Source organism: Pholcus phalangioides, unplaced genomic scaffold (assembly GCF_987345545.1).
Source record: "Pholcus phalangioides strain wild (caught in Gottingen) unplaced genomic scaffold, Ppha-v1.0 ptg000002l_1, whole genome shotgun sequence".
Lineage (NCBI taxonomy): Eukaryota > Metazoa > Arthropoda > Arachnida > Araneae > Pholcidae > Pholcus > Pholcus phalangioides.
In genome coordinates, this window is record NW_028301595.1 from 14,166,049 (window position 1) to 14,193,655 (window position 27,607).

At 35.9% G+C, this 27,607-nt stretch overlaps 1 protein-coding gene across 1 annotated transcript in view; it reads left to right on the forward strand.

The window, feature by feature from the left end:
• The window catches only part of LOC149089440 (teneurin-a-like), a 415,199-nt gene that overhangs the window by 367,004 nt on the left and 20,588 nt on the right, over positions 1-27,607 (forward strand). Inside the window, exons 25-27 of the mRNA XM_089238543.1 lie at positions 14,338-14,495; positions 14,612-15,659; positions 24,352-24,617. Of these exons, the coding sequence (XP_089094669.1) occupies positions 14,338-14,495; positions 14,612-15,659; positions 24,352-24,617 (1,472 nt within the window). The remainder of the gene's footprint in view (positions 1-14,337; positions 14,496-14,611; positions 15,660-24,351; positions 24,618-27,607) is intronic.

The following is a 27,607-nucleotide window of genomic DNA, read 5'->3' on the forward strand; positions in this document are numbered from 1 at the left end:
ACAATGATTCTCGAAACTCTCAGGGCAACAATGCTTCTTAGTGATATCTCGGAACAACAATACTTCTAAATGTTCTCTCGAAGAAAAAATACTTCTATAGGATCTCTCAGGGCAACAATGTTTCTCAAGAATTTCTCGAGGCAATAACGCTGGTTGAAAACCATTGTAACGGTGCTTGTCGAAAAACTGTTAGGGGAAAAATGCTTTCCCCTGTTTATGTGTCCCTTGATAGTGTATATGCTTCCCCCCCCCATTCCCCCCCCCAACTCATTTTCAGCGCTTTTAGAACTCAAATATCTCGGCTAATATTGAACTTAAAAGCATATCAGTACATATACGAACCCAAGTACAGGGTGAGCAAAATGTCCGCGTAGAAACTTTAAAAATTCATAAAAACCGGAAAAATAACCGAAATAAAAAAACGGTTTGCAGGGTTAGCATCGCTAATGTCACGGGAATTTTTTTTAAGACGGGAAAAAAATAAAAAAAACAGCCGACAGGTGACGCTAGGACGAGCGACATCGGTGGAAATACGCAAATGAGACGGTTATAAGAACTTGCACTCCTAATCCACAATCACTTCAACGTTGTAAACACTATATGTGGACCTGCTGCACTCCGTCATTGATGGATTTGTGACTCGCTTGCAATATGTTATCTCCTGTGGTGGTGGTGGTCATGTGGAACACATACTGCTGTAATAAACAATTTAGAGGCATTCTGTTCTTTACTTGCGTATCTTTTCTTTGACTAGTGTACATCCGTGCCACCTATCGGCTGTTTTTTTAGTTATTTTTCCTGTCAAAAAAAAATTCCCGCGACGTAGCGATGCTAACCCTGCAAACCGTTTCCCATTCCGGTTTTTATGAATTTTTAAAGTTTCAACGCGCGGTATTTCCTTGCCCACTATCAAGTAATAAAAATTACATATCAAAAATTATCACATTGTTTAGACACGTTTTTTTACAATCAAAAGTACATTTCTATCACCAACGGTTCAAAAGATAAACGGTGTATAATGTTACGGCTTCACACCCTCCTGAATATACACGTGTTAAAAAAAAGAGCTATAAATGTTCCCTTTTTTATTGTTTCAAATGCAAATTCCTGAGAGTGTTACGAAGTCACACACACACACACACACAGTAGCGTAAAACCTTTCCCGTATATTTTTATTGATCAATTTCCCCTCGTGCAATCGCTCAAGCGCCGTTATTGTCACATAAATCAATAACTTTTGTTTCCCGACGGTATTTACATTTGTCTTTTGCAGATATAAATGCTTTTCCGACTCCTCCTATTTTTACTATTTTTTAGGGTGGCGGGGGCGCTGCTGCCCTTTTGTTTTGGTCTCTCATTTAACACAAAAGAGCAAAAGTGCATTGTTTCTAGTCTTTTCCCTACCTTTTTTTTTGCAAACGTCGCTTCCTGACATCCATATATTTACATATACATATATTATTTTGTGGAATTTTAACATTTTTATTTTACTTCTGTCTTTCCCCCCGACATTATCAAGGTTTTAGAGAGGGAAGGAAATCCCCTTTTTTTCATATTATTTTCCGGGGGCGCCTCCCCCCGCCTCCGCTTACGGTATTCAGGCTCATTCCGCGGCGGTTTTCGTACGTTATTTATGAAAATCGATAGAAATTTGTCACGAAGGCTTTATTATTTTATTTCGATGCGGGAGAAGGAATACAAAAGGCACAGCCCGATATTCAATATGGTCCCGTTTTATTCCTGTTTTTATATTTTGGACTTGTGAGTGCATTTTGTGCTGTTGGAAGTCATTATTTTTTCATTGAATCGATTGTGGTTTTTCCTTTTTTTTTTTGTTATTTATCGTGATCGTTTGTGTGAGAGAAAAGAATGGTGTAATATAAAATTCAGGTCTTGTGCATGTGTGCGTGTGTGTATTGTATTTACTATGACGAAAGTCTTTGATATGTATTAGGTTCTTAATAACACCCGTCTGTTAACAAATAACGATGCGATATGATATAATATTTATGATTGTCAGGAGAACTCACATAACCGAACTAAATAATCGATATCGTGGGGATACGATAAGGATGGATGTTTCGGTTGGTTTTGGTGGCTTAATTTTCTGGTGGTGATTACAATGAAATAAGAGCAGTATCTATAATTACACCTATTCCACCACAATCAATCGTTCTATATCTATTCGATAGAGCACCAACCAACTTCTCGAAACTCTAGGGCAATAATGTTTCACGAAACTCTCAGAGAAACAAAGCTTCTCGAAACTTTGAGGGCAATTATGCTTTTCAAGCAATTCCCAAGGAAACAATGCTTTTCAATGCTTTTTGCCGCTGTGGTGGTCGAGTGGTTATAGTGACGGACACGCGATGCGAGAATCCGGGTTCGAACCCCACAGTGGTGGTCGGCTGAACTTGGTTTTCTGTGGTTCCCAACTTCAAGGCGCAAATGCGAGCCGATCTCCCCGTTAAAAAGTCTCGCCACAGAGAGCAACAGTCCTACAACTATAAATCATTCAATCATAACACTTCACTCATAGTTAGAAAAACTTGTGGCAGATGGCAGCACTACACATAACAAGCATTACAGAGAAACCAAAAAAAACCTTCACATCAGGTTTCACTACACGTACACACACATTCCCGCATGTACCGATTCGTTGGGGGTTCCGCGGGCGGGCGGGGTGCATGTGTGGTGTAGCAGTAGTAGGTAGGGCCTCCAAAAAATGGCTCGGGGATCCATGATGTTCTTAAGTCAGCCACCTCGTTGGGCAATTTGCCTGTTGTGGCGTTGTATTTGTATAAGCAATTCCCAAGGAACAATGCTTCACGAAACTCTCAGAAAAACAAAGCTTCTCGAAACTTTGAGGGCAATTATGCTTTTCAAGCAACTCCCAAGGAAAAAATGCTTCTCTAAACTCTCAGGGCAACAACAGGTCTTTGATATATATATATATTAGGCTCCTAATAACTCCCGTCTTTCTGTAGCAAATAACGCTGTGATATGATATAGTATTTATGATTATGATATGGGATAACTCACATTGGAACTAGATGATCGAAATCATGGAGACACGATCAGAACGGTCGGTTTTGGTGAATTAATTTTCGGTGATTATCGGTCATCATATTGCCAAATGCTACTATAATTATCACCGTATATGCTGAAAACGTTTGTGTCCAGAAATAGGAGAGATGTTACCACCTATCTATTAAATTATCAGGAAGTCTAAGTAATGCCTGAAACAATATACCGTATTTACTCGCATGCAGGATGAGGTATGGTTTTGGAAATCAAAATAACGAAAACTAGGTTTATTAATTCGACTACGCATTTCTTTTATTCACTGATAATAGCATACGGTTTATAGGGCGAGACGACGTTAATGCATGGTGACGTAAGTCGAGGTATTATTTTATAGGCGTGGTTTCCAAATTAATTCTGGTTGGCGATTAGAATGGTGTTAAAAAATACAGTGGCTGTGCTTGAGCACTCTCTGCAGTCCCGGCTCTGACGCAACTGTTGGGATCGTGGTCTGTGGCCCGGAGCCCTCAATAAAAAAAAAACGGGCCCTAAAAGTGTTGAAGACAGATTCTAAAAATTAGGACTTTGATAAATTCTGAATTTTCATTGATTCTGGAACTATTTTTCTCTAATTAATTTTCGTTTCATTTCATTCATCCATTGGATTTGTTTTTATTGATTAATTTTCAATTTACTTACATCCCGATTCTGACTTCAATTTTTTCATCGATATTGAGTTTCTAATTAATCTCTGATTATCATTTCAATCAGACACAATTATCATTAGTTCCGGAGTTATTTTTTCAGATTAATCCCAATTTTCCATTTCTTTTCTTCTCTTTTTGTGTCATTTGGAAACAGTGATGATGACTGCGCCCGAGTGGCGTGGTGGTAAGATGCACGTCTACCGCCATGACAGTCCCAGGTTCAGACCCGAAGGAGAATATAGATAAGATATTTTCTCTAACGTGAACTTGAGGCGACCACCGACGGCGCTTCCATTTCCAACCCATCTCACTAATGGCAGCAAATAGCGATACGGCCAGAGTTGGTCTTTGGTGAAGTAGACAGAATGGTGAAACAGAAATAGTAGTTCTCGCTCAATAGGAAGGCCTGGAATTTCAATTACACCAGTCAGTAGAATAATTTTATGATTTTGACTCATAGATGACGTCACGACCTCGGTAAAATGCTTTTTTGAAACAGTGGGTGATATTTCACAGTGACGGACGCGCATTGCGAGGACCCTGGTTCAAACCCCACCGTTTGCGAGACGATCTCCCCGTTAAAAAGTCACGCCACAGAGAGCAGCAGGCCTACAACGGTAAAATCTTCTACCGTTACACTACACTCATGGTTAGAAAAGTTGATGGCAGAACTACGCATAACAAGCATTACACAGAAACGAGCTTTACGTTTGGGTTCACAACGCGGACATTCACATTCCAACATGTACTAATTCGTTAGAAGTTCTGCAGAAGGATATGGACGAGGTGCATGTCTGCTTTAGCAGTAGTGGGTGGTATTCATCTTTGAAAACATCGGTCAGATTAATTGTCAACTAAGCTATGACGTGACAAAATTGACAAAAACGAAGAGTGCAGTTTGGAGCTACTTTTACCGGCAAAGTTTACGCATGCCTAAATAACTGATGCATTCTTCAAAACATCGTTTGAGGACTCTAGCTGTAAACAGTGACCTTCAAACGTCGCCACAGGTAGAAGTCTTGGAAGAAAACGAGTGTGGCGCCAGCTATAGATCAAAATTCAAATTAATTTTACAAACCGATATATTTATAATTTTGTCGCTTTATCTACTTTTTTATCTTTTTACTTATTATGATTTTTATATGCCACTTTTTTTCTATCTTTTAATATTTCATTAAGTTATTTGTTTTTTTATCTATATTAGTTAGAAATATATATGTTGTCTTAATGAATCAAAATAATTCATTACGAGGAAACAGATGTTTTCTAAAAGTTATTTTATAAAATTTGAAAAATTCAACCAGTAAGGTTATGGGTTGCATTTGCTCAAATGTAACCTATGAGCTTTATTGGCTGAATTTCTCAAGTTTTATAAAAGTGATTTTATCAGTTTTTTATAGTGTAATGCCGGCCTTATGCAGATAAGCGGGTGTTATCAACCCTTTAGGCGTTGTTGGCTACTAGGTCATACCGCGGTATTCTTGGTTATTAAACGGGGTTCTTTCTCCAAATCATTATCACTTTTAATATTACTCCGAATTCACTACTTTCATTAAATTTTTATTTTCAAATATAACTGACTTTCATTAATCAAATTTTCATTAATAAAGGATATTATTTCAAAAATTCTTAATTTTTTTATTAATTATTTTACCCGACAATTCTGAAATCACTTCTACCGTTAATTCTAAAATTATCAGTATTTTTTGTAACTATTTTTTCATTAATTATGGATTTTCATGAAAAATAACAGTCAATAATTCTAAAATAATTTCTTTCATTCAGGTATTTTTTCAGCGTTTCTGTAACTAAATATACATTTTGGATGCCGAATTTGGCCTCTCAAAATATGAAATCATAGGCCTCAAAAACTGTTTTTGCTACCGGTCCCTTGAATTCGTTACGAGAAGGCCTAATATATCAAATGAACAGCATTCCTATTTAAATCTGGAAAGTATCTCACAGTTCTATATACAGAAGTACTGGTACCAGTGGCCACAGGATTCTTTAATGAATTTTATTTTTGGAATTTGATCGTTTTTCTTTATGTAAAGTAGATATTACGTAAAAATGGTCGGCGGGCCACAGTAAAAAAAAGCTCGGAGCGCCACGGTTTGAAGACATCTGTATTTGAATACTATTTATTTATTTAATATTTGAAAGTGGTTGTTGAGCCGCACAAAAGCGGATTTATTTTTGCCGAATGTGGAATAAACACATATATTGCCGCCCTTAACCATCACCACCTAGAGATAGAAGGCCTCTGCAGTGCTTGCCATAAACGTCATTCAGACTACCTAGCAAGTTTGCCACATTTTGAAACACAGCATCCTATTTCGTTTATTCTTATTTTGGCGTAGAATCTTCCTGATTGGCTGAAAAATACCGCACAGTGATTGGCTGTGGGGCATAGAAATCGCCAATTCTGAGCCCAATCATTTCTCTTCCTCACGACGATGATACTGGCACGAGCAGGGAATTTTTTTCCCTGAATAATCTGAGGGAAAATGGACTACTTACTTGACGTCACAAGCAGAGTGCGAAGACCTTCTATCTCTAGGTGGTGATGCCTTAACCCATTCTGATCTAATTTTCTTTGTCACTCAATCCTCATATTTGCCTTCCTAGGCTATAGCCAGCTTTGCCCCCCTCCACCTGATCGCTCACAGGCTTCCATACTCTTTAGCTCAATCGCTGATCCAGCGCCCTCTCACTCTCTACGTCACTCTTTCAATCACACACTAACCTGCCGGCTCGCTCTCTTTCAGTCACTCACTGACTGTTGTCCCCGTCTCTCTAGTATCAGTACTACTACTACTTAACCACACATGCACTTCATATTCCTCTGCGGAACTTCTAACGAATTTGTACATGTTGGAATGTGCGTGTACGTGTAGTGAAACCTGACGTGAAGTTTGTTTCTGTGTAATGATTGTTATGTGTGGTGCTGCCATCCACCACATATTTTTCGAGCTATGATTGAAGTATAATGTGCTGAAGATTTTACCATTGTAGGCCTGTTGCTCTCTGTGGCGAAAGTTTTTAACGGCGACATTGGCTTGCATTCGCGCCTTGAAGTTGGGAACCACAGAAAACCAACTTCAGCCGCCTACCACTGCGGCGATGGTTCGAACCCGGGACCTCGCGATGCGAGTCCGTCACTATGACCACTCGACCACCACTGCGGCTCTAGTATCATATTGCTTTGTAGAACGTTTTGAATGAAAACGATTCTATGCTGTTTTATGAAAATCGTCGGCGGGCCACTCCAAAAAGCTCGGAGGGCCACACCTACGCGGGCCATGGGTTGAAAACCCCCTGAGAAAAGGAGCTGTAGTGAATTACCACGTATGTATGTTCTGAGAAACAAATAGTGGCGTGATAGAAAATCGATTTCTTAATCTGTTATCCAAATCTGTAAAAAATTTTATTAAAGAGAAGAAAGCAACCTCTCTTAGGTCTCACACTTTTTAATATAGTGAAAAATTATGCTCTAAGAGAAATAACCATTAAAAATATTATTTAACTATTGATTTATTTCAAATTTTTCGCACGCGTTTTTGATTGTGTGTGCTATCCTGTGCTAGTCAAAAGTTTCACATATCTCAAATACCTGAGTTTTTGTAAATTTTCAAAAAAAACTTCAATAAAAACGGCTTGCCCTTATGATGATATACCATGATATCAGTTCAATTGAATAAAAATATCGATATCAAAATAAATACCGAAATGATTAAATATAAATGTTCATGAAATGAAACAAACGTTTTAATTGCTTTAATTGAAATTTAATTGTCTCAATCTTATTTAAAATTCAATTTTAAAAGATTCAGTCGATGAAATGTCTCAACTTTTTTGCTTTTTTCATGAACGGAACAGTTTCCTTTACATTTTGAATCAATTTTTATTCAACCGCAATTGATGTCATGGTATTATATCATGTACGCAAGCTGTTTTTATTGCATTATTTTAAAAATTTACAAAAAGTTAAGTATCCAATGTCTTATATAGCAAGTCGTTAGATAAAATGACTTTTGCGCCATCTATAAATCCAAATATAAATTCAATATGCAAACCCATATATTTACAATTTTGGGTTTATTTATGAAATTTATTGCATTTTCAACTTTTCTATTAATTATTATGCTTATCAAATAAACACATTTTTTGACTTTTTATTTATCATTAAGTTATTTATTTTTGAATAATATAAGATATATTAAATTATAGTTTCCCAACCTCCCCCTTCCTCAGAATTTTTTTTCTCCCAGCACCCCCCCCCCCCTTCCAACGCAATCTCACCTGTAGAATCCTATGCTATACCCGTAGCTTCTACCACCCCCCTGGAACATTCCATCGCCCCCAGGGGACGTTAACGCCCACGTTGGGAATCACTGTAATATATAGTTACTTCAAATTCTATTAATAAGATTTAGTATCCCCTACCAAACTGAGTGATTGGTATGTTGTAATGGTCTTGTTGACTGTGAAAAGAGCATTCTCCCGGACATTTATGATATATTCTATCTTTTTTCCTCTTTCACACACACTTCTGCCTGATTGAGGTGAACTTCCTTCAGTTTTTAAAATGAAGTTCTAGCTCACATAAAATCAGTTAGTTCAGTTTTCTATATGAAAATTAGGGAACTAATCTATAATTTAGAACGATCAAACTATCCATTCGTGCAAGCATCGTGGGGTAAGTTAATAGTCTTGAAATCTTTCGAACGACGAAGTCAATGGCTTTTTTGAAAAAATACAACATTTTGACAAATGGGAACGGTGAATTGGACAAGGGCAAGATATTTATGCTAAAGACAGAAGCAAATAATTTGACACTGGATGGAGGAAACGATCATGTTTATAGACAGCAACTTCTAGTGGTAAACCAACAGACTTTTGGTTATGGCATGCAGACTTCAAATGCAACCAATATAATCCGAAACATGCTGAACCTCAGTAGTATATATATTTTAGGGCCACGCATATGCACACACCCTGCTCCAATTTGTTATATTCCCCATAGGAATGTTTATACGATTTGCATGTACGGTTGAGTGATATAGTTCTCAAATGTAAACAAAAAAAGATGTTCGTATTGCATTAGAACCTATCGATAACGGGCAGAAATGGGGCAAAAAAAATTGTCCGCTAACGGGGATTATGCGCTAATGGGAAGGTACGATATACGGTGGAACCTCGGTTATAGAACTTTCACAATTACACGACACGTGGCTTCGCTCGCAGTTGGTTCCTATACATTTTAATATTAAAATTGCATATGTTACTGTAGAGAAGTGATACACCGGTGGTTACGCATAATCACCACTCGTCTCGATGTGTGAAGAAAGTTCAATTAAATTTCACTACATTTATCGCTTTTAATGGTGATTATGCGTAATTGGCAAAAATTAAGTTGGGAAAGTCTGATAAATATAAAAAAAATAATTATAACCTTTCTTCCCTTTGTTAAACCAATTAATCATTTTTACCCGTACACGATACTTGCACTACACATATTTTTCAATAAATTATTTTTAGTTATTATAAAAATTAACATTAAAACAACTTTGAAGAAAACAATCACATCATCAGTCTTGTACCTAATGTTGGCTTTCTTTACACGTATCAACAAACGAAACCAACATTGCCATTTGAATTACCATACTTATGTTCAGTAAATTAAGTAATTCATTGGTGATTTATCATATCTAACAATACGAGCTTGGGATTAAACATAATCTTAGCCGAATATGGTAAATTCTCGGTTTATGACCAAAAATTAATAAACCAGAGTTTGGAAGGGAAAAAAAACTAGAGTTTGCCTGATTTTACTGTCCGCTATTGAGAGTTTTCACTAACGGGGTCTGAAATACATTAAAGCCCTATTCCACGGGACCGAGGATCAGAAAATGTTTCTCTAATGGGAGGTGTCCGTTAAGGGAGACTCCGCTGTAATTAAAGTTTTTAGGGGCAGCTATGAATTTAAAGTAAAAACCTATCAGAATAAAAAAAAAGCCGAGCATAATTATGCTTGGGGGAAAAAATGCGTCGTTTTCAGCGAAAAAATTCAAAATTTGCAGTGTTTTTGTGAATGAAATCTGAAAATTTCAATTTCAAAACTTTTTTTTGGCGAAATTTTGATTTTTCAATTGCGAAATTTACGTATCTCTAGACAATGATCGAAAATCCATTTCTTATTCTGATATGCTATCCGTACGAATTTTCTAGATACAAAAAAATAGAATTTGAAACTGCGTCGCCTTCACCACTAACGCTAATGAAAAGGCTCGTTTCTGTGGAAGGTGAAGGCCACGCTAAATGTCACGGCGGTGGCGAGGATACTACTACTGCAGAAAAGCTTCGCTGAACGCTAGCGTAGAATACATATAGAGGAGGAGAGAGAGCACCGCATTTTGCTGTTATTCTAAAAGATCCCGAGTTAATTAAAACTGGACTTTTCACCTACCGGCAAACTTTGCATGATGTTGGGTGCCCCGAGGTATCTTGAAACTTCCGCTCTCCTGGAAACCGTTTAATTTAAAGCCCTCCCCCCCCCCTCCCACCACCACCTTTAAACTCTTGGTGTGTGAAATACCCGGAGCCTTTTCAAACGCCACTCGATTCAAGTTATTTGGAGTTCTAAAAAGCAAAATAAAGTCTCTACTGATACGTTCACGCATGCATGCATGCATGTATGGTATGGGATACGCGTCGGTTTATTATCAGCGTTTTCCACGGTTCTGGCAAAAGGCTAGTTGGTTCTGTTGCTTGCTGCATGAGTAATTGAATGCCTTGAGACGAATGGATGAATGAGACATCTTTTTCGGATGGAAGTAAAGAGCCGGGGCGAGTAAATGGGTAGACACTACGTTCGTCTGTGTGCGCGCGCGTGTAGAGAAAAGCTCTTTACGAGTTTTGTGGCAACAGATGTTTCACAAGTCATTGATACGCGGAATTGCGTTGAGAGGGATAACATGGCAATTTGTATTTTGTGGGGTGGGGGTAACTATTTCGAAATAACGTTCAGGATCCCTTTTAGCTTTTCTCGGGCTGCTGTAATCGAAGTATTTGAGGCGCGAATGGCTTTCTTTATCTTTGAAACTGAGCATAACTCCTGTCTATCGCCAAGGGCAGTTTACTACCGAACAGGGGCGACTCGTAAAGGAGGTGCCAAAATGTGCACCCCACCCCTTGAAAATTTCAAGTCATTGATTTAATTCTTCAAATAAATCTATTTGACGCCAACTTGATTCCAATGAATTTGATAAATTAGAAAATAAATTTATACAGAAATTGCCACGTTTTCAAGACAAATAAAATTTAATTAGTCGAATGGTCGACGCGTTTCGGCTCTTCAATGGAGAGCCGTCATGAGGACCTCGTGATCGGAATTCACACGAATGATTCGTCGAGGGATGATGTTTATGTCTGGCCGTCCGAACAGTTCGCCTTGGTATTTGCTGCGTCCGAGCGGTCTTTGGAGACAGATGGCTCCCCAATTTGCATCCAAAGACCACTCGGACGCAGCAAATACAAAGGCGAACTCTTCGGACGACCAGACGTAAACATCACCCCTCCACGACTCATTCGTGTGAATTCTGACCACGAGGTCCTGATGACGGCTCTCCATTGAAGAGCCGAAACGCGTCGACCATTCGAATTTATTTGTCTTGAAAACGTGGCAATTTTTGTATAAATTAAAACCAGGCAAAGTTTCTCATTTTTGTGATAGAAAATAAATATTTTCGGAAGGCGCTGATTGAAAAAAAAAAGTTTCTCATGAAGTACGGGTCGTATGGTCAATGTTTGGTGGAGCTTTCCATGAAGAGAGCTCTGTATTATTCTTTCCTTTTAGGCACTTTCCGTCCTGCACCGATACGAGGTACCCTTACTAAGAAACACGAATGAAGGGAGAAAGGGGATAGTTAGCGCAGGTTATTACGCTCGTTTTGGCCGCGCTGTGAAAAACGCGCCGCGAATACTGATGCTACCGTGTATTTTCTATCTTTTAAATCTGTTGTGCCTTTTGTATCGTTTAAATTACAATATATATTTGAGTATAAAATATGTACATATATATGCAGTGAAACCTCTCTGTCTCGAAACTAATGGGACGGAAGAAAATTTAGAGACAGAGTTTTCAAGAAATAAAGTTTTTTTTAGTAAGAAGGAAAAAACACGCCCAAAAATGGTGAAAAATTCGATTGATTACAAATAAAAAAATACCGTAGGCCTAACTGTATTTTACTACATACTATTGAAATTGTTGGGTACACAATCAGTGTTCAATTACAGTGTATGCAAATACACTAAAATATGTTCGAATTTTTTTTTTTTTGTTCAACACTTTTCAAAATAATCCATGAGCTTAGATTGATGCATATTTTTTGCACTTTGAGAGCCTCCACAATTTCATCTATACCAGCAAGAGCTGCAAATATTTTGGGCTCAACCCTAGCTTCTGAAGCATTTCGCTCCAGAAAATGGTGCAGCGTTTTTACTTTTCTTTTAATTCCTCTGGCAGGGCCGCCATTTCAACTTTTTCCGGGGGGGGGGGGGCAAAGCACATGTACTCAATGTATGTATATATATATATTTGTATATATATATATACCATTTTTAGTGTATTTTCAAAAGCCAGGGGGAGCGGGGGAGCCGTTGCCCCCCCCCCTAAAAGACGGGCCTGTCCTCTGGAGCATCTTCTGCTGTATTTTTGTCACCTGAGTCAGACATAAATTCAGCAATAATTTCGATATCAGTGCTGCTGAGGGTTTATAGTAGGCTGACCATATTTCCTCGAGAGAAATACGGGACATCGGTATTTCAAATACGGGAAAATACGGGACTTCGCCAATTATCGCCAAAAACGACGCCAAAACCAAACAAAGTTGCCAAATATTGTTGAAATTACGGAAAAATCACAATGGCGGGAAATGATGCATTACTGCAAATTGCCGTGGATTAAAATGTATTCCACGGAAAAAAAACGTTTACCGAGGCAAATGTGGGAGATTAATATCCCATATATAGTTGTAACTATCATAAAATAATTTGAGTTGAAAAATAATTTCAACCTTCGACTTTAATAAAGAATAAAAATTCAAGTAGGCTTCGTGTGAAATACGGGAAAAACCGGGACACTTTTGCCAAAAAGTCGGGACGGCCAAAAAAAGAGAAAATACCGGGACTGTCCCGGGAAATACGGGACGTATGGTCACCCTAGTTTATAGTGAACTGTTCATTTCCGCTAAATCAGAAAATGAAATTTCCAGCCTCCTTTTTTTTAGTAATGCCATTATATTATTCAATTTCATCTTCAGCATTGTTCCGAGAATCATTGAAATTCACGTGAACCACAAGATCCGATCCTTCATCACTGCGATGAGTGATTCCAAAACCGCAGCATTATTGAAGCAGTTTCGAATTGCCTATTTGCTGACTTTTTGTCATGCTGAGAACAAGCCATCCAACCCCCATCCCCGGTGAATCATAGTATCCGCTTATGATTGAAAAGATCGATCAACACAATTGGCTGTAATGGGAATAATCCTTTCTTACAAATTTCTTTCACCTCCGGAGAAGAGTTAAGTTTTCACCAAAGAAAAGAAATTTCGGAAGTGTGTTTGTGGGTCGAACAGTGCTATTGTGTGTGGTACCAGGGCCGGAACTAGAGGCAACTGCCCTAGAGGCAACTGGGGGGGTGGCGGCAAAATTATGTTTGCCCCGGGCGGTAAAAATCCTAGTTACGCCCCTTATGCGTGTATAGCGTGTTACGGATTGACTATCCTCTTTTCACTTTTTTTAACCCTTTCAGAACCGAGCTTCATTTTTCAGAATTTTGAAAATGCTTCATTTTATTTTTCTGATTTTCAAAGCATTAATAACATCAGTCAGCAATTGCCATTTTCCGAATTTCTCAATTTTTTGCTGAGAAATAATTCGTTTGTTTTAAATTTTTTCAGCCAAGATGGTGAAGGGTATACTGATCTTCACGTACAATTTTCTCCAGAATTTTATTGCTAAATTTTATGTAATAATCGCACTTTCCGCTGAAGCTCTTCCTCCTAGAAGCCATCCTAAACCCACCCGCCACCCTCTGAAAGTCCAACGTAAGTGCTGCCCTCTGACGAAAGTCGCCAAAGTTCATTATAACCGTATATCTGAGTCAAAGCTTACGCAATCCTTCAAGTCAGTGCATGAATTCCTAAGGTGTAAAAGAAATTCTACCGTCAGAAAAAGCAACCCACGCACTTGGGCAAATGGGTCTGAAAGGGTTAAACAACATGATTTTTTACAAAACGTGAGGTTTTAATCATAATACGGTGAAAATGAGGAAATACAGAGCAACTTTCTGAAATATATTGATGACTTTTGGAAGTATATATTCTATATTATGTTCTCAAAATTAGCTTATTGTCATTACTTACGCTGTACTGTGTCCTAAAATCTAAGCACATATCCATAGGGTCCAAATAGGTCCGCTATCATATGTTGCTAAGACGGTTGTCGTGAAACGAACTAAATGCTTTAAGGTATACAGTCGAATTAAATCTGTATTGTAGATTTATACTGAACTGACACTTTTGTTACCGTTCTTAAACAGGTATGGCAGTCGCAGTTGACAACACCTTGTACTTTGCGGATGGTGCTAATATTCGTCTGGTTGATAGTCGTGGAGTCATTCACACATTAATCGGTGATCATCATCATAAACGCCAATGGAGGCCCATACCATGTTCTGGTACTCTTAAAGTTGAAGAGGTGAGTTAAACATGAGCATGATTTGTTTTTACGAGGATGACTCTTTGAAAACATTAATGTTGTTCTTCAGTCTTTGTGTGCTTATCAATATTCCAATGTTTCTCCTCTGTTCTCAGGTGAAGCTGAGATGGCCCACGGACATGTCGATCAGCCCTCTAGACAATTCCTTATACTTCATCGATGACCACATGGTCTTGAAATTGACTCACGACAGACGTATCACTGTCGTAGCTGGACATCCAGCCTACTGCCGAGCCCAGTCGACGACGTCCTACCGGAATAGAATCTCCACTGGAAACGTGCTGTGGTCGCTGATAGGCTTTAGTTTCAGCCCGACGGGAACGATGTACCTAGCAGAGGTCGATTCTAAAAATGTACACCGTATCCGGGTCCTGATGCCCGACGGCGATATGCTGCATTTCGCAGGACGAGAGGGTCTTTGCGAATGCGAGTGGATGAACTGCACCTGCAGCGACAGAGACGAGGGACAGCTAGCCGTGGACACGCGTCTGCTATCGATCACGTCACTGACTGTCACCGGTGACGGCGTCGTCCATATAGCAGATCAAGGGAGCCTCAAGATCTTCTCCGCCGTACCTTACCTTCCTCAAGCTGATACCAACCACGAATTCCAAATTGCTTTCCCGGATTACCACGAGCTTTACGTATTCAATAAATACGGACAACACATCACGACGAAGAACGTTTTGACTGGTAGGACAGTGTACACATTCCATTACAACGTCAACACAAGCTTCGGTAAATTGAGTGCCGTGACAGATGCCTCCGGGAACAAGGTGGCTTTCCTCAGAGACCCTGGGAACAGTTTACACACCGTTGAGACTGCCCGTGGACAAAAGTGTAGGATACGTGTCGGCAAGCAGGGATTACTGGAGGTGTTCGTCGATCCAGATAACATGGAGACAGTCTTTGATTACGACAGTAACGGCCTGTTGATCAGTCGATCTGATGCCTCCGGAAAATCATTCTTCTACGTCTATGACTACAACGGCCGTTTGGCTCAAGTCGTCAAGCCGAGTGGACAGGAAACACACTTGACCTTCGACCTCGGTCCTTACGGTGCCTCGGTCGTATCAGCTGATCAGAACCACGGTGAAGAAGCGGTGGTCACTGTCCGGGGAAACACCGTCTTCACGAATCAAGGTAAATAATAATCGCTCTTTCTCGTTCTAAGCATCGATTTTAATATGTCGTCATGTATATCAAGGGGTACACAACTTCCGGCCCGCAAAAGGTGTGTATAGCCTACTGCAGAAAAGTATCAATATGCACAGCACGATAAATGCTTAGGCTGGCCATGCTTCTTTCATAAAAATACGAGAAATCCAGATTTTAGATTTTATACGTGATATTGCCAATTAGCGTGAAAACAATTGTCAAAAATGAGTAAAAATTGTAGCCAAAAAAGTTGTCAAAGGCAAGTAAAGTTGTCCATTTCAGCCAAAAACTTTTCAAAGGAAAATATAGGTGCCAATTTTTCAGTCAAAAAAATTATGAAATACAAGTAAAAATGCTAATTGTGACAAAGCTGCCCAAAACAAATAAGGGAAGTAAGTTATAGGGGAAAAAATTAAGGAAAAAAAATTGTCGAAGGCAATTGAAATTATAAATTGCAGCCGAAAAAAATTATCAAAGGCAAGTGAAAGTAAAAGTGCTAATTACATAATTACAGCCACAAAGTTCACAGGCAAGTTAAATTCCTAATTACAACCAAAATGTTATCCAAAGCAAGTAAAAGTGCTAATTACAGCCAAAAAGTTGTCAAAGGCATGTAAAGTTGCTGAAATTGCTGAAAAAATGTCAACGATGAGGGAAAAAGAGTTGAAAGTCACAATCGTAAAAATTTAACTAAAAAAAATGCACATGTTCCACAAATACGTGAGATCAATAGTTTTATATCACTATAAATCGTTATGATCTAAACGTACAGAGTCTTTATAATCAAAGTTCCTCTTTGAAATTGACATAAAAGGAGAAAAGTACTGGGAAAAATGTTATCAAACTTTGTAATACTTTACAGGAGGTCATGGGATTCAATTTTCCGCAAAAAAAAAAGTTCAAAAACTCATCACAAGCGGTGAATGGCGCTGTATGCAATATTGGTAAACAAAATAAGACACGAAGACATCGGTTTAAAATGTTTTTAATCGTTTCTAAAACGTGTTGCAAAGCATGTTTAATGTGGCGTCCACCATTTTCCGAAAGCAAGTTAAAGCGTTATTATTACTGCGTTCTCAATATTAGCTCTTAGCGTATCAGGAGGCATGTTACGGACATGGTGTGTCACATTTTTCAATTCCACCAAATTGCTTATGTTATTACCATAAACAGTGGCATTGAGGTTAAAAAACATTTTAAACCGATGTCGTCATGTCTTATTTCGTTTAACAATATTGCATACAGCGTCATTCCCCGCTGGTGGTGAGCCTTTGAACTTTTCTGCGGAAAATAGAATCCCGTGACCTCCTGCAAACTATTACCAAATTTAATAACACTTTGTCCTTTAGTTTTCCTTTCATGGCCATTTCAAAGTGTAACTTTAATTATAAATACACTGTACTTATCAGTTATCATAAAATAATCATGGTCATATATAGTTACACAACATAAATATATATACTCTGACCCGCGAGCGACAAAAATGGCGCCGAAAGAACGGAGACCCGCGGACTGAAAAGGTTGTGCAACCCTTGTTGTAGATAATAGTGAGTCTAGTTGAAATCAAAAACAATGGTTGTTGGTAATTATGAGTAAAACTTACTACTTAAAATAAATTTTCGAGCTAGTTATTGATGATGTTTTGATGTAATCGATAATTATTTCTTCTGATTGTAATTATGGTGATCGATATTATCACGAAGTTCATTTCACTGTAATAATACATTACATAAAGGAAATTATAGCTATTTTTATAATCATGTTTTATATTGTAAGTAAAACATAATCAATAAATGTGGGATGATATTATAGAAATTAAAATAAATTTGAGAACATAACAAAAGACACTCAAGAAATACAGATCATTTATAAAAAAGAACGAAAAATTTACATTATAACAAAAAGATGTACTCAAAATCATTGAAATTTATGCAGAATACTATTCACAATATTCCCAAAAACTAAAAAAAAAAAATGTATACAGTGTCGCACAAAACACATGTTTAATTATGCAAATCATATTTATAAAACGAAAATTTATTCACTAAAATTTCAACAGGAATGTAGAAGATTTAAACAAAGAACTCAAAAATTCGCACAATAACAGAAACATTAGACAATGATAAAAAAATATATATTACGCGAGAGAGAGTATACGATCATCTATATGAAAATACTCAAAAAATATGTACAAAATTACAAAATTATCATATACAAAATTACAAAAAATGTACGTAATTAACTCTAAAACTGTACACAATATAACTCAAAAACTGTACACAATATAACTCAAAAACTGTACACAATATAACTCAAAAACTGTACACAATATAACTCAAAAACTGTACACAATATAACTCAAAAACTGTACACAATATAACTCAAAAACTGTACACAATATAACTCAAAAACTGTACACAATATAACTCAAAAACTGTACACAATATAACTCAAAAACTGTACACAATATAACTCAAAAACTGTACACAATATAACTCAAAAAATAATGAACAATTGGTTTCAAAAATATACAGTCGACTCCGAAAATATACGCAATTAACTCATATAAAATTTACGCAAATATATTTATACAACAAACAAAAAAATATGCATAAAAAATGTGCTCCAGAATCATCACCGCATGAAATACTTTCAAAAATACAAATATTATACAGAAAAACTCCAAAAACGTAGGTCCTACATGAATATCTCCAATTGAATAATTTGGCACAACCAACGCCAAAAACGTACGTAATTAGCCCCAAAACTTTTTACAATCAATATTCAAAAATATGCAAATATTATACCAAGAACTCGAAAAATGTACGAAAGAAAATAAAACATTCATGAAATATTTAAAAAACAACAAATACACTCACGAAAAAACCGTAAAAAACCCTCGCAATACAAAAAAATATGTACTCAAACCCAAAAAAAAGCACCAAAATCGTAAGAAATAAAATTGAAAAAAATACGCTTAAAAAAAATTGATCATGCCACTGCATAATAAAATTTCTTGAATTCTTAATTTCTCAAAATGTATAGCATAAAAATACTCAAAATATCACCCGAAAACACGGGAACCATTCACTTCATATCCAAAATCCTAATAAGAGACAACTGTAAAAATTTCCAAAATTGCAATCCACCAGATGGCGATCAGTCAAATAAAAAAAAAAAAAAGCATAAAATAATTAATTTTAATTCTGATAATACTTCCAGAAGCCACTTCAATCATCCATAGAAATCAAACAATAATAATGGAAATTCAAAAAATTCAAAAAATAGAGATAACACTTCTATCTCCAAACCCCGTTCGCTTCTTAATAACTTCCATCTTCTCACAGTAATTTAAGAGATAATATGTTATGAATCATTCGTTCTTTCCATCCTATTATTAACAATTTCCATTTCACTTCCCGCGGTAATTGCATTTTTCTCTCTTTTTTCCCGTTCATCTTTTGTCTTCTTTGTACCTTTTATTCAAAATTTAACCAATAGATAAAGCGTCGAGTGTTTCAATTGAAAAAAATAATAATAATAGTAATAATACCCGCGACGTGTACGGAAAAACCTTTTCCCATACATTCTCTTTACTATTACAATTATTATCTTCATAAGGAAAGAACGGGTCTATTCAAAACTTATAATAGAAGAGCACTTGTAGGAATTTTAAACTTTTCTCTGTGAATTTTAATTCGTTGCTCTTCAAAATTGAAGTCATTTATGTTCCTACGAGCTTCCATATTGTTCATGAATTGAAATAATCTCCGTTTCGTAAAAAATCCTTTTTTAGTTTTGAATATATGGAAAGGATATTTATATATATATATATATAACCTCTTGAGATAGTATTTATTACTTCTTTTTTAATTATTTTTGGTTATTATTTTCAATATATTTTTTATTTATGAATGGAAGTGTAACTCCATTCAGTTTTTTTTAAACTAAAATGCGCACAGGAATTCAAAAAATTTACAAGCGAAACTCAACAATTCACTCAATAACAAAAAGATTAGACAATGATAAGAAAAACAGTACGTCAGAAAGAGGTAGTATACGATCATTTATATGGAATTATTCAAACAAATTACAATGATTGTTACAGAAACACAAAAAATGCTCATAATTAACTCTAAAAGTACACAATATAACTCAAAAAATATACACAATAAAACAAAAAATATACACAAAAAATAAAACAAAAAATATACACAAAAAATAAAACAAAAAATATACACAAAAAATAAAACAAAAAATATACACAAAAAATAAAGCAAAAAATATACACAAAAAATAAAACAAAAAATATACACAATAAAACAAAATATATGCACAATAAAACTCAAAATACACACAGTCAAATCCAAAGAGATGGAAACAATTAACTCATAAAACTGCAGCAAAAAATGTATACCACAAACATACAGGGTGTCTTGTAAGTGTTAATGGGGTCTTTATCGCATTAACATCGTATAGGTATAGTTTCAATTTTAAAAATGTTCAAAAGTGGTTCAAAAGTTACCCGGAGCCAGTTTTGAGAGTGGAAATATGATGTGTCAAAAAATATAAAATCTAAAGTTTTTTACAGTCCTGCCTGTTTAACTTCCAATTAGAAAGGTGTTGTTCCTCTCTATCTCCTGAGGCCAACAGAAAAAATCCCAAGTTTCTAAGTGCAATATTTACTGTGATATTCTAGTTTAAAATCTGAGAGAAGTTAGAAAAGGACAACATAAAAATAAGTAAAAGGAGCAAGTCCGTTAATTTTGCTGTTCTTTTTGAATTGAAATAACTCAGCGAATATTGACATTACAAACATGGAATTTTTTCTGTTGGACTCTGGAAACACAGGGCAGGAACTTTCTAATAGGAAGTTAATGAGCAGGGGGGGACAGTATGAAATCTTATTTATTTTTTTACACTCTATTATCACTCTCGAAACTGGTACAGTGTAATTTTTAACAGAATTTGAGTATTTTTTAAATTGAAATAATAACTCTACGATGGACGGTTGATGAGATAGCACCATAAAGAAATTTTTCTCAATTCCGCTGCTCTTCAAAATTGAAGTCATTTAAGTTCCTACGAACTTCCAAATTAAATATGAATTAAAATAAACTCCGCTTTTCGTGAAAATTCAGTTTAGTTATGAATATGGGAAGCAAATGTTTATATTATACTAGCTATAATACTCAGTGCTGCCTGAATTTTCTTCAATGAGGCTTTTTTGGATCACGTGATATCTCCCTCTTTCTTTGAGGGACATACAAACCGTGTCCAAGGTAACCAATATGGCGACTTCCTGCGCGACTCATGAAATAAACAAATCTAGATTTAAAGAGAAACGTATAAATGAAAATATTTTTTTTTATTTTTTCAATGGGCGCTTGGTATTTCGATTCCCAACCCCCCTCCCTGGACTTCAAGTTATCCATCTGCCTATTGCAGCTTCCAAAAATGCTTCGTTAAAGCTATGGAATTTCTTAGATGTATTTTATGGACCCGTAATTAATTTTAAAACAACCTAAACTATACGAATTTATGTCGTTGAATATTAAACGACAATACGGAGACATATATTTTTTTCATTCTTCAGAAGTTATAAATAAATGGTTGAAATCAATGTTATTATATGGATATCAAACTCCGGCTAATTTCTTCACATTCAATTTTCTGTGAATTCAAATATCTCTGTGCGAACTCAATATTTAAAAAATCGAGAATTCAATACAATTTTTTTAAATTACTGATGTGACAGAAAACCCCACTAAATTTCCGCATTTCTACAGTAAATTCGGATATTTTAACACTGATTTCTATGGGTATCATCCTTTGCCTGACCCTCAAAGCGATGCTGATGATGATTATGACGTCTATTCAAAAAGCCTCATTTCTGGCAGCATTAAAGAAATGACAAACCATTGTAAAGGCATGAATAGCCATACACGTCTGAAACGTATTAGTAGGGAACTACGGTAACCAAAGTAAACGTTCCGAAAGTGAATGTTGAGGCCCAGAAACCATTGCTGCTCGACAATATATTTGTCCATTTCGGACATTTGCCCTGCTCTGACGAACTTTTAAAGTAGCCCTTCGTTCAAGTCGGGTCCCATTTGGTATATGTGCAAAATTTTTGGTGACGATCGATCTGAAATTGTAGATTTGTATAGAGAACGCACACACACAGAGAAAATCAATTTTATATATATAGATATATAAGCTCTTGAAATATCATTTATTAGTTCTTAAAAGGAGGAAGTGTAGCTCCCTATTATTGGTTTTTGTGTAAGAAAATTTCTATATTACCGAAAAATATTTTTTGGAGGTAATTTTAATGTTATAATAAAAATTTCAATTAAAAAGAAGCTTTTGTAAGGAATTTTGGGATAAATTTTATTTCATAAACACTATTTTGAATTACAAAATTGTATTCATTTTTTAATATTGTAGAATTTTTGATTTCTTTTAAGCATTTTTTTTCTTTTCGAAATAAGAATTATTGTCAATTAATGTAATTGCAATTATTACCTTTATAAGGAAAGAGCGGGTCTAATCAGAAATTATAATAAAAGAGTAATTGTAGGAAATTTTAAATTTTTCTAAACTTTATTTCGTTTTTTTTTGCTCTTCTAAATTGAAGTAATTTATATTCCTACGAACGTCCATCTTATTTATGAATTAAAATTTTCTCCTCTCCGTAAAAAATTCATTATAGATTTCAGTACGGGAAATATATTTATACATTATATGAGCTCTTTTGAATAAATACTTATAATTTATTTTCAATTATTTTCATTTTTATGTTTTTAAATATTTTTTTTATATGAATGGGACTGTAAATATTCATTATATGTTCTTGTGTAAGAAAATTTCATTATCACAAAAAATTATTTTTAAAAATTTTTCCTGTTATAAATTTTTTTAATCAGATAGAGGCTCTCGAAAGAATTCTTTAGATAAATTTAATATTAAAAGATTATTTTTAAATTACCAAATTGTATTTCGTTCGTAATGTTTAGAATTTTTGATGATTGATTGATTTAGTTCTTAATTTCACTGTTGTTTTTTTTAGAGTAAGAATCGATTGTGTGAATTAATGTAATTAAAATTATTAAAAATTTCATAAGGAAAGAACTGGTCTAATCATAAATTATAATAAAAGAGCACTTGTGCAATTTATAAATTTTTCTGGATTTTATTTCGTTGCTCTGCAAAATTGAAGTCATTTACATTTCTACGAACGTTCATCTTATTTAAAAATTTAAATAATCTCCGCTCCGAGGAATTCATTTTAGTTTTGAATGTATATGGATGATTTTATATTTTATGCATACATAAGCTCTTGAAATAATGTTTCTTTTTTTGATCATATTTATTTATAATATTTTAGTAAATTTTTTTTTGAATGCGAATGTGAGTCTTAATTTGTTAAGTGTAAGAAAATTTGTATACTACAAAAATTTATTTTTTAAAGATGTTTTTATGTTGAAAAATTTTTTTATGGGAAAGGGGCTTTTGGAAGAATACTTGAGATAAATTTCATCTTATAAGATTGTGTTGAACTACGAAATTGTTTTTCTCCTCAAATATTGTAAAATTTTTCATTTCTTTGAAGATTTTTTTTTTTGGAATAAGAATCAAGTATCAATTACTGTAATTACTTTGATCTTATGGTATGGCATCACTGAAGATTTTTCACTAAATAGCAATAATCACTTTACATTCGTTCTTTAAGATGTGATCTTGAATTTTTTTAAGACGCTTTCTTGAAATTTCTTTAATTTTTGCAATATTCTTTTACTGATACATTCTCAGTGTTGCCACAACTTAATTATTTTCCAACTAGATCTGGTCTTTTTTCTGCCATTTAGTTGGAAAAATATCCATCTGGTTGTTTTTCTGATCTTTTTCAAAAAATTCCCTGCATACTTAGTAAGTAGTCTATTATTAAACTACGTTAAAATACGGGAATGTCCCAAGAAATACCGGACGTATGGTCATCAAATTAGGGACTGGTTGTTTTAGCCTAAAATTTTCTGGTTGTTTTTAGCCTGGTCTATAGTTTTTTATGATGAAGAATCTGGTTGGAAAAATTTTTGACTGTTGGCAAAACACTGTTCATTCCTATAGAATTTTTTCCATCTCAGATATGTTTGTCATTTCTGTTTTTGTTTAATATAATAATAGTGTCCACGACAGCCGATATTACGAATACTCTACATAGACATAAGTCAGTGGACATTTTGGAGAGAGAAGTTCAAAGACTTTTTTCGCGAATTTCTAGAAAAATACTCGATGAATAATTCTGAAAGTTCAGTCGTGTAAACTCTGTGTTTGTGTTCTCGCAATCTATGAAAAAAAGTGGTCTGCATCATGAAATAAAACTACTGACCGAATTTCATATTTGTAGCTTCAGTGGTTTCGGCTCGGCAATGATGAATCAGTCGGTTAGGACATGTTATTTTCTATGCCATATAAGTATCGTGTTGAGGGTTTGTCTGCTCTGAACTACAACCACTGGTTTCGGGAATGTACCATTAGAACATGTCTTACACTAAAACCATCTACTGCCGACGTACTGTACATAATTTTCTAAGCTATTCTTAGTGGACATTGTTGTATGTTTTCATATATATTTACGGTCTAAAACTATTTATTTATTTTCTCGTCCTTAAAGGTGGCATTCCGATAGAAACCACTATACACCAGAACGGTGTGATCGAGGTCGAAACTCCCTGGCATCAAGGATTCGTATGGGAATCAAGTCCTCACCCTGTGCTTCTAGGATTACTGCCGGTGCAAGCCGGGATGTTTCCTGTTCCTATTAAGTTAGTATCTTTCGCTGGTCAGGAGAAAACATCCACTTACGCGTGGAATTACGAGATAAAGTTCGGGAAACGGGACAAGGAGAAAAGTATATCGGCTGTGGAAAGAGTCCTAACGGTAAGTACGTCAAAATTAATCTCACCTAGACCGACATATTGACAATACTATGCGAATTTTTCAGGACTTCTCCCGCAATGGTGCACATAGATTGGGGGAATGGGTATATCACTGCTATGAGTACATGCAAAGTCGGTGGTATGGTTGTCCTGAACTAGTCTTCACGATAGTACTGGTAGTGCTAAAAAAAATCGTGATTTTTAGATATTTTTAGATAACCCCGCGATCGGGACTTCACAATTTTTGCCTATCAGGTGGGATTCTTCATGAGCTAAAATACACCAAGGTATCATTGCTTAATGCACTCTTTAAAGCTTAACGTCCAGGCTGGGCCAGAGAACGCAGTGAATAGGCCATCGGTGATTAGAAGCAAATAAAGTGAAGTAATGAGTTTCGTTTCTACGGACATACAGGGTATCCTGTAAGTAAAAGCACGATTTATCTCATCAACCGTCTGTCGTAGAGGTATGATTCCAGTTTAAAAAATGCTCAACAGGCGTTCAAAAATTACCCTGTAGTTTTGAGAGTGAAAATACAGTGTGTAACAAAATAAGAAAAATCTAAATTTTCATATGGTCCTACCTGTGCTTCAACTTCTAATAATACAAATACAAATACAATGCCACAACAGGAAAATGCCCAACGAGGTGGCTGATAAAAAGATGCCCATAAAAATATGGATGTCATATATTTCAAAAAAAAAAACAGCAACCCAATTAAAAATGCAATTAACACAAATTATAAACAATATATACACATGATAAAAAAGTCGTTTCCCTGTTTTCCTGATGCCCACATAAAACATTCCATATTTTTAAGTGCAATATTTGCAGAGATAATATTTGAAAAACGGAAGAAACTCGAGAAAGAACTGCGTTAAATGTGGGTAAAACGGTTTTTTCATGCATGTAACGCTGCTCTTTCCGTAATTTCCTCCATTTTTGGAATTTGAATATATCTGTGAATATCGCACATAGAAACGTGAGTTTTTTTTTTCCTTTTTGCTGGCATTGAAATTATATTTGACATGGATATTCTTTTGGGCAATTTGCCTTTTGTGGCATTTGTGATTATACTTGTGTTGTTACCAGTTCGAACGTGCCACTAGTTCCCAACGCCCCGGGAGAGTCGACTCATGATCTCACGTTCTGCCACCGATTGTTGAGTTGGGCAGTCAGAGCTATCTTTCATTGTTTTACGTTTGGGCGCACGAACAACTAAGTCCCTTCAAGCAAGGCTTCACATCCGTGGATAAACGCAAGGACTAGAAGCAAAATATCGCAAATCACAACTTACGTTGGAAGCCTCCGCTTCGGAGTGGGCACTTTAATCAATCAAGCAGAAGCCCCCGCTTACTGGAGCATGCTTGGGGAAGTTAAGAGTGAGCATGACCATGGAGAACGAATGAATGAAAAAAATGTATCCAATCCTCCCGTGGAAGGACAACAATGCGGAAAACTCCCATCACAAACAACAAAGGCGGAATTTCCTATTCGTTCAACAATGAACATGAAAAAGCATGCAATGCATGCTACTGAATGAATGAATGCCAGAACTTTGCCACTGGACTTATCCCGTTGCCGAGATCTCTTCCAGCCCAGCTTCGTGGCAGCGTCTGGAACACTTTAGTTTGTATCGAAAAAGAAAAAAAAAACAGGAGAGACAGGACAACAATTCTGTAATCGGAAGTTAGAACGCACGGGGAACATGTAAAAATTTAGATTTCTTATTTTGTTACACACTGTGTTTCCATTCTCGGGGCTGGTACAGGGTCATTTTCGAACGCTTCTTGAGCATTTCTTAAATTGGAATCATACCTTTACAATGGACTGTTGATGAGATGAAGGCGGCGTGCTAGTACTTACAGGACAACCTATATAAAAAAAAAAGTACAAAAAATATACACTTTGGACTTTTTTAAATTTTTCCATCGACGGTGATGCAATTGTTCTGATATATACATATGGGCCCCTAACTATCATACCATTCACAGAAACTGAATGAAATTTTGGCATAAGGTATTTTGAGGTATGCGCTCAAGAATGATATGGAAAACAACAGTGTTACGCTAACAGTTACGGTTGCAGTGAGAAAATTTCGAAAATATCAAATGGCAACACCAAGTTTTTTGTATTGGAATGCGATCTCCATACTGAAAAACACTAAATAGCGTTGGAATGGCACCTGTAGCACGAAAATCCCCGGAGCTAGGCAAGGAAAAAGGACTTTGCCGTGCACCAGAGCATTAATGTTCGTTTCATTCGTCACACTTCGGCTGAGATCCCAGCCTGATTAGTCCTCCACAAGGTCATGTGGAAAATTTGTGAAACACAATAAAATGCTTTATTTTATGCTGCTTCTCTGTCCTTATTGGTTGTCCTCACTTTTAGCCTATCTACCGCCGGTGATTTTCATGCTACAGTTGCCGTTCGAACGCTATTTAGGGTTTTTCACAATGGAGATCACATTCCAATACAAAAAACTTGGTGTTGCCATTTGATATTTTCTCACTGTAACCGTAACTGTTAGAGTGACACTGTTGTTTTCCATATCATTCTTGAGCGCATACATCAAAATACCTTATGCCAAAATGTCATTCAGTTTCTGTGAATGGTATGATAGTTAGGGGCCCATATGTCGGGATAGTTTTTTTATAACCACCCTGTATATTGGTATTTTCTAAGCAATTTCAGCAACAATTTCTGATTTTGATGACTTATGGCCATGCTTTTTAACAACAACTGCGGTGTCTCGTATCTTGCTTCATTGGAAACACACCCCACCCCTTCCCGATTTCCCGTATTTTTTTTTAATGAAATATTATCACCTATTCATAATGAATGTTTTTCTGTTATTCTGAATTCATTTCCGTTTATTCTGATTTGCTGCAGCCCTTTCCTTGTTCACCCTTCACTATTTTAATGATGAGAATAGCAATTTTTTCGTAAATTGCATTTCCTCGCTACAATGAGCCATATCCCATATACCTG